Source organism: Diprion similis, chromosome 8, assembly GCF_021155765.1.
Source record: "Diprion similis isolate iyDipSimi1 chromosome 8, iyDipSimi1.1, whole genome shotgun sequence".
NCBI lineage: Eukaryota > Metazoa > Arthropoda > Insecta > Hymenoptera > Diprionidae > Diprion > Diprion similis.
The window spans coordinates 10,569,600-10,578,076 of NC_060112.1; the positions used below are offsets into that span (position 1 = coordinate 10,569,600).

An 8,477-nucleotide genomic window follows, 5' to 3' on the forward strand; every position below is an offset into this window, starting at 1 on the left:
GAGTTATACGATTTATAAACAATTTATTCGTAGACGAAGGCAGTTTATAGATTCATAAAAATTGGCACAGCAATACGATTTTGGCATTGAAGGAATGGAACAATAATTTGATCCAAATCTTTTTTTATCGACTTGAACCAGCTGCGCTTTTTAATTTCTTTCTTCATAATGAGATTTTTTTTTTTTTTTAACAAATGGAATTCCAATTCCATCGTTTTATTTCCATTTATTCTTGTTATTATTATTATTTTTTAATCTGACGTAAGAGCATGCTTTGGCTAGTCGTCGCGAAATCGGGCTCAAGGGAATCTTGCCAGTTACAATTTACCGGAGCTCGAAACATAAAAAAGCGAGTACATCACGAGTGTGAAAAAAATGAGAAATTGAACATTCTCTCGGATATGAAGACTCGCGAGAAGTACGGCCGCGATGTTGACGAGAAACGTGGGCCTGTGGGAGAAGGGAAAGGACGGAAATCTGGATACGGGACTCGCGAGGGTGATTCCTTGGGGATATTACAACGCCTCGTTCACTCGCGTATGCCCATTAAGCTAGTATTATTAGTCACGCAGGGAGAAAACTGCGGTGAAAATATTTTTACGCCGTCCTCTCTGGATACTCAGATCTGTTATATAAGCACTCCAAACGCCTCATTCGCCACAGGATGAAGGGAACAATAGCAGTAACGAATCAAATTTTAATGAAATTCTCGAAATTTTCTTCGAAGTGCAAAGAAACTCGTAGAAACTTTGTAGATATTGTATCTCAGCCGAAGCGAGGAGTTGGTCATCATTGAAATCTCATGAATTCTCGTGAAATCCTTTGAAATCATTTCGAATTCAAAAACTCTTCGAAAAATCTGTTGAGATTCTGTGAAACCCTTCGAAATAATGTGAAATCTTTCGAAATCTTTGTCGAATGAAATCTTTTGAAATTCTTTTGAAGCCATCTGAAATTGTTCAAAACATTAAGCAGTCCTTTGAAGCCCCTTAAAAAAATTTTGAAATCCATATCCTGCCTGTGTAGAATTTCATATGAAGTCATTCGGACTCTTCGAAATCTCGAAATCTGGAGTACTTACAAATTTATAAATGGTCTAATTTTCTTCTCAAAGTGACTAATTTTATTACATTCCTAACCCGACCAAATCTGTCAAAAATACTTCTATAATCGTTCATTTCAAAGCACTCAATTTGAAGTGTCACCAAATCATGTGTAAAATATATTTCTAAAACACTTTGCAAAATTTCATGCTAGAAGACTTCCACATGAACGAATTATGTGGAATATTATGATTGTTGGTTTCATATACGTAACGTATAGAGAGGTGTTTGTACAAAAACTAATCTCTGTTGTATACAAAGACGATCTTTCGAACCCAAACTGTTTATGTTTATATTACGCTTTTATGTCTCTAGAGCGACAGGTGTGAATGAATAACTTGATTCTTATTCGTCAGTCTTGTCGAATACTTGAGTGAAGAAAGGCGTAATAAAATTTAGTGAATACGATCTCAAGTTAATAACCCATTATCTATAGTGATTAGTGAAATATTTTCTTTCCTGCTTATAAAATAAACCCAATTATTCTCTTCGAAGCATCCGCACTAAACTCTATAAAAAATGAATCAATCTTCATTGACCAAATGAAAAAACAAGAGAATAAAAAATCGATCGGTCATTCAAACAGCCTAAAAAATTCCTATTAAGTGATAGCTGTATTAATCAACAGATGGTGAAAATATAATTGAGTATCGCCGGTCGAACAAGTTGTTCATCGAACTTGGCTGGACGATACTTCCCAAGGATACGGTAATGCGAAGGGTTGTCGAATTCGAGACTGAGCCAGCAAAACCCCGCATGAATTGGTAAGTCGCAATAAAAACTACTTTACACATCACATGGGCTCTATTAATAGTAACGATATATAGTTGAAAACTTGGTAGTCCCAAGTTTAAAAAAATTTTCTAGTCGATAGCAGGTGAGAATTTTTCATATATATTGCCTTACAAAATACGTCGTTTGTGTAACGGAATATCTGATTTTGTAAAAAAAAAAAACATATTGAATTGGTTAGACGACATCGAAACCTATTCTGCAGCAGGGGGAAAATTGATCCGTACGATGTGCAGTAAATTGTTCCGAATAAAGTAAATAACAGCAGTTGTCCGAATCGTGCCCAGGTTTAAAAACAACCGAATCTACGGTAAGCAATACTATCCTGACGGAAATACGGTATTTCTCAACTTCCTCGAGGACGGTACGGGTCACGTTTACTATCCCGACGGAAAAATTGCGATTGCGGGACACATTTCTAAGGAGGAAACTCGTGAGTAAGCCAATTTCTTTTGTTTTTCCTATAGCTCGTTCCGTCTATAATATCAAGCCATTCGATTATCGCACATCTCTGGCATTTGCGTTTGCAGTAAAATTCTTAGAGAAAATGTAGTTTGGATAGGGCGGTGAATTTATCGCTTCTTCCCACTCTTCCCTTATTTTTACAACCGCGAAGTACGAAACACTCTGTATATTGATAAAGGCACTAGTTATTTGCGATCGGCCGCAACACTCGTAAAGAGCCGAAGGGCCGATATACAATTTTGGGAAACGGGCTTGTTATATCATCCCGTGAGTCAATATATATCCCGAACGCGTCCTAATAGGAGAACGTGAGGTGAATGTCCAGGCGGTTAAGTAGTCGGAATCTATAAACCCGAAGACCGATCAGTACCTAAGTGCCGCCAAAGACGCGTATCGATACACCGATTGATTTGCCGCGGAAATCTTGTTGCGCAGTACTAAGGATTTATGTGCACACAGTCCAATTAACTTCGGCTGCGATCCATCGGTAACTGAAGCAGACAAGGGCTCTCGGGAATACCATAAAGCATGATGATAAAAATGAATCAACGTTTGCAATTATTTTCTTTCACTTGAGATACGGTGAAACACCCTGCAATTCCCTACTTTTATCCCATGTAAGTGATAAAAATTTACGGCAGGGTAGAATCGGTTTTCAATCATTTTTTATCGATCACTTAAGGTATTGAAAATGTGAAAAACTGAACTACCGAGATTAAAGCTTGTTCAATTATTTTACTTAGAGTTTTTCGGGAAATATACTCTCCAAAAGGCATTTAAATATCTGTGAATATTAAAAGAAATTTAAGGATTTATCTGGAATGATTTAGCGGTTGCAATTCCCCAGGTTATCGGCTTAAAACATATACCTTGAATGTAATTCTATGAAAAAATCCGGTAAATATTTAGCAAAAGTTGCTCAATGTTACCACAATTTTTGCAAATCCTTCTGCTCCCAACGATTCGTATAAATTTTTACCATTAAAAATTGCCTCAGATAGCATTTATACAAACAAAATTTGAATTTAGTATCAATTCTCCGAGTCCCAGTTGGCTGAGAAATTTTGAGATACGTAAGATTTTGCGAGTTTCATATATACAGGGGATCCCATTTACCCCACGTTGCTGTAAAACGTTTTGACAGATCCTACGCTTGTAAAGTAGTAAGTCGACTCCGAGGATAATAGGGTACACGTGGCCCACCTCCGTTATCCGTAGCCTGCCAAACTTTCCTTGTCAATTATTTCGGCTGTGCGTTGAACCGGTGTACCAAGAACAAATAAACTCACCTACCTTATACCCGAAACAAGGCTCGTACATCGTTTGTAGATTCAACGTGAAAATACTTTGTGCATATATAATTAAAGACGAGACCTACAAGGTGTACTCCGAAGGAGGCAGAGACCTTATGGGGGTTATTCGAGCCCCTTGGCTGATGGGGGTATTCGACTCGATGGGCAACGGCGTCGTCTACGATGAGAACTGCAAAGTACGGTAATTATCAGCAAGGCTCCAATGTTATTCATTAACTCATTTGTTTCGAAATGAGACTTTTAACTTACAGCGTAAAATTGGGTCAACAAATTATGTAAAACAAAAACGCGATGGATCGAGGTCTCACTGTTGCTAATCTACTTGCGTATGTAACTGAAATAATTCTGGTAAAACAGGACAGAATTTTACTGCACTGAATTTTCAACACAAATTTTAAGATGACATTACACTGAAAACTTCAGACAATTAACGTTGGCCTATTATTTTTTCACTGAAAAGTTCACTTTGCTTGTTCGATTCAGTTTAGCAACAGGGAATTTCCTTCGTGTCGGAATTCTCCAGTATAGATCGTTAGAGTTAATTTTTGGGTTGGTTTAACAGCTGTAAATTATATTCATTATTCATATCGGGTTTGTTCAACCATCCGACGAGGTAAAAAAGAAAGAACTTGTCTCGTACGACTCGTATAGTATAGTCATTGTAAAACAAGTAGACGATTGTTCTTTAAAATTGAATGAACTTTACTGACTTTTCCATAAAGAAGTATTAGAATTATGTCAATACATAATGAATATGTAATATTATGGAGATTGATATAATTTCGGTTTTGCAGACACGATTGTGTACTGTAAGTGTAAAAGCCTTAATTGGCTTTAATGAGAATTAGCATACCTCGCTCGAATGCATTATACGTGGATAGATGAACGCATTAAGCACTTGCATACCTCCATAATTTCAAATTCCCAATATAAATTGCGGAATGTCACGGCGGAAACATTGTTGCAGGCCGTAAATAAGTTTAATTGTTTCCAACTCCGAGCCAAGGAGGTACTCATTATTAACTGTAATTATGTGCCCTAGTGAATCTCTAATTGTTAGCACCGGGTATTTCAGGTTGAGCTACAACCAGAACGGCGGCGTTTTCCCCGAAAATCCATCCAAAGTTCCCTTCTCTTGGATTTGGAACAACTTTCAGACTCCCCCAATCGACCAACTCGTACACGAGGTTTGTTCGTATTTACTTACCGCGTTGTTTCAACCGAATCCCGATGGCTGCAGTTCAAGTCCCAAGTTCCAATCCCTGAATATATGAGCCGATCCACCAACTCTTGGCTGGCATTTTGAAGTTGAGATTTCTCTACTGAATTTCACCACTTTCTGGCGTAGGAAAAATTAAACATGTTATCATGTTTTGTGCCTGAAAGAATCTCATCTTTACTAGTGTTATTTGAAAAACAGCTTTTTTCTACATTTTTAGTCCCGCATATGTAGGGAAGAAATATTGTTTTTCTTTTCTTGTATGAAAAAGTAGTCGTCTTGAAGTATATTCTGAAATGTTTAGAGCGAGGTGATAATTAAATAGGTATAAATATTCCAGACGTCTCGAATTTTCTAAATATATTCTAACGTACCGGGAAAATTACTTGGGAGTCGATGATGCTGATAACGCTGCACCGGCAGATAGGCAACCGAAGTTACAGTTTATACGCAGTAAGTACCATGAATGTAACGTAAGTTGCCTGTCTACCGGCGAGGCGTTGTTCGCATCGATAACACCCAAGGATTCTTCCTAGAAAGTATACGTTAGTACAATATTTATAAAGATTTATTGTGATCCCATTTTCATGCGACTTTGAAAATTTCAAGATATACTTCATAATGTCTACTTTTTCATATAAGAAAGTAAACACAATTCATTTTCGGAGCCTCGCAGATTCTGAGGATTTATCTTGAAACGAATTTCTTATTCGTGAAAATCATAATTTTGTAGTACGAAAAAACATATCAGTTCATAATTTTATGATGACACATATATACGTCAAAATACAAAATTGCAGGAACCTCCCACCTTCCGATTGCCACCGGAACTGATTTCAGTAAAAGAGTGAGTTCTTTGTTCAATAGTTGAAAAATATTCTCGTATACTATTTTTAGTGGGCTTGCGGAATTCACACGGCATCATAAGCCTAAAAGTCGAACTTAACATCTTCAAATTCTTCTGCATGAATTCGTCATTCAAAATGCAAATAATTCAAACTTATAAATCAGCCAAATCATTTAGAATTTTGAATAGCTTTCCATACCAATACGAGTTCACATATTCGATATTTGACAGACCAACTAACAGCGGTAGTAAAAGTTCAAAGAGATCGAAATCATCTAAGGTTACGAGCTGTTGGAAGCTGAGTGAAAACGGAAACATGGCATCAAATCAAAAGTCGGAAACGTGAGTTGTTCCGGTTGTAACTGGCCGCACCTGTTTTGTTTTTTGCTACCTCTTTTACAGTTTCTTGCAACGCGTTTTATCCTTACTAGAATTGCAGAGTTATAACTTTATTCAAGACTTCCAAAAATGAATGATAAATTGCTCTACCAACTTAAAGATGTACCAAATTCAAATTATCGTTTTTTTGTCAAGGAACGAACCGAGCAAAGTGGTAGAGCGTAAAGTGATCGCGCCGCTGAAGCCAATATGTCTGAAAATGAACAAATATCTGAGTCTCCGAATACTCGACCGGAAAAATATAAACCTTCAATTCTTTGCCGGGCCGAAGAGTATACGGTAATAAGGAAATATTGAGGCCGCGTTTGATCGAGACCAAGTCGTGACTGATCTGGTATTATAACTGCCTCGCTACACTTTCAGCGCCTTTCTTTTCCAGAATCGAATTGGGAACAGAGGTAAATCCGAACGTGCAGATCAACTCGGAGCTAGTAGACCGCAACGACTGGACCGCGAAAATGACTAAGTAAATTACGATCTTCCGTATTGCACAAAAAAGTGAAAATTTACATATCACCATCCCAACTCAGGGGAAAAAAGTGCTGAAGCATTGACTGTGGAAGCGTGTGAAAGATTAGATACTTTTGCGTTCAATTAGCCTCCTGTTCATATCCCTACGAAATTAGGAATAGAAACTATTGGCTATTATGCGTTGAAAATGGTATAAACGACGATCGACTATCTAGCTATAACTGCTCACAGTCACGATGATTTTTAATGAATTTTAATTTTTTGAAATTTGTAGCAACGTTCTTAACGAAACTGTGTCAAGACGAAGATAAGTTACGGGAAGTAATGTCGTTGGAACTACATTTCACGACACATAAAAGCCGATAACTCTGATTCCGAATTTTGTAAAAGAGTAAACGAAGGCTACTATTTTAAACTCTGTCACAATCAACAATCTAGAATTTTTCCCGCTGAGTTATTGGACTAAAAATAGTTACGTCAGCGAATTCTGCATTTTCAAAGTCCTAGCTTTTTTTCACCAATACAATCAGATTATTTTAGTTAACGTAGGACAACGTGAAGTTGGTTAAACTATATGAATTATGATTTTGTAAGGAGTAAGTATGACATGGATTCGAATCTGGCGAAGTTTGATCCGTCAAAAGCAGAAGATAGTCTCGTCGAAATAGCTAAAGAAATTGAACGCGTGAAAACCGAAGCGAATTCGAGGCGACATATGATTGCCAAATACAGACCTTACTTGATTGATAAGTGATACAACGTCGATATGAAATCACACGAGACCTGGAATGAATACTTTCTACTAGACACACATCGACGGAGATAATTTATTTGCGGTTTTTGTGCTTCACACGAAACTCCAACAACTTTCTTGATTCATTGTCTGCTATTATATATTACTGGAAAACCTTTCATCCATGTGCAAATCTACAATAAAGTTGCAGAAGTTTGCATCGATTCAATCGTGGCTTTCTAAAAACTATTGTTTGGATTAATTGACCATTAGAGATCGAATGCAGTAATTCTCGTTAAAATGCAGCGAAACAAAAACAACGAAATCAGATTTAAATCATAATCAAAGTTTTTTGGCATTTGTTTGTTCGCATGAAATCAAATTAATTTCGAATCATATCAATGAAAATATGCCTTTGAAAATTAATCCGTCATTTTGGCGTTTCCTTTACGCTTGACAACCGAAGTTACAGCACTGTGTCTCGGTAAAACGGATGAGCAGGAGCGAAACTTCAAGGGTCAGGGTGAGAGAATGTGGATGTAAAAAAATTAACGAGTCGAAACAGTTATATAAATAAAATTACCATATAATTAATTAATGATTATCAAAGTATCATAACATCAATTATGTATATAAGACAATTTTTGTGTGCTCAAGGCACGTACGTAAGACATATTCCCGTGTGAAACGGAAATATATAAAATTTTTTTTTTTTTTTTTTTTGCGATATTTTTTCATTTGCTTCATTCTTTTCCATATACTTGTATCGTATATGTGTATACATACAGTTTACGTATATACTTAAAATTAATATACAGGAAAAAGTTACATACATATATGAAGACGAAGAGAAAAAAAAACCCACAATTTGATTCTTTTTCTTCGTTATTTTTTTCACGGATAAATAAGTTAGGGTTAGAGCTTGCTACTCGTTGAAAGTAACGAATGGAAAAAATGATCGCGTAACGTTTTATAGTTAGTATACATACCTACACAGTATGTATGAAAAGTTAAATAAATATGTAATATTATTATAAATATAATTATCTTGGTCAGACTGCTGCGGTGATACACCCACTCATCTTTCTTGTCAACGTTTCTCTTACATCAATCCAGCCAGCCATTGACCATAGAA

General features: G+C 36.5%; 1 protein-coding gene across 1 annotated transcript; it reads left to right on the forward strand.

Moving 5' to 3' along the window:
- The first annotated feature begins 269 nt into the window (after positions 1 to 269).
- Positions 270 to 7,363, forward strand: LOC124409060. Its single transcript, XM_046886454.1, has 10 exons — positions 270 to 498; positions 1,732 to 1,867; positions 2,183 to 2,328; positions 3,728 to 3,854; positions 4,749 to 4,860; positions 5,693 to 5,739; positions 5,971 to 6,081; positions 6,274 to 6,417; positions 6,518 to 6,604; positions 7,204 to 7,363. The coding sequence occupies exons 1-10, from the start codon at positions 270 to 272 to the stop codon at positions 7,361 to 7,363; spliced, it is 1,299 nt and encodes a 432-aa protein (XP_046742410.1).
- The last annotated feature ends 1,114 nt before the right edge of the window (positions 7,364 to 8,477 follow it).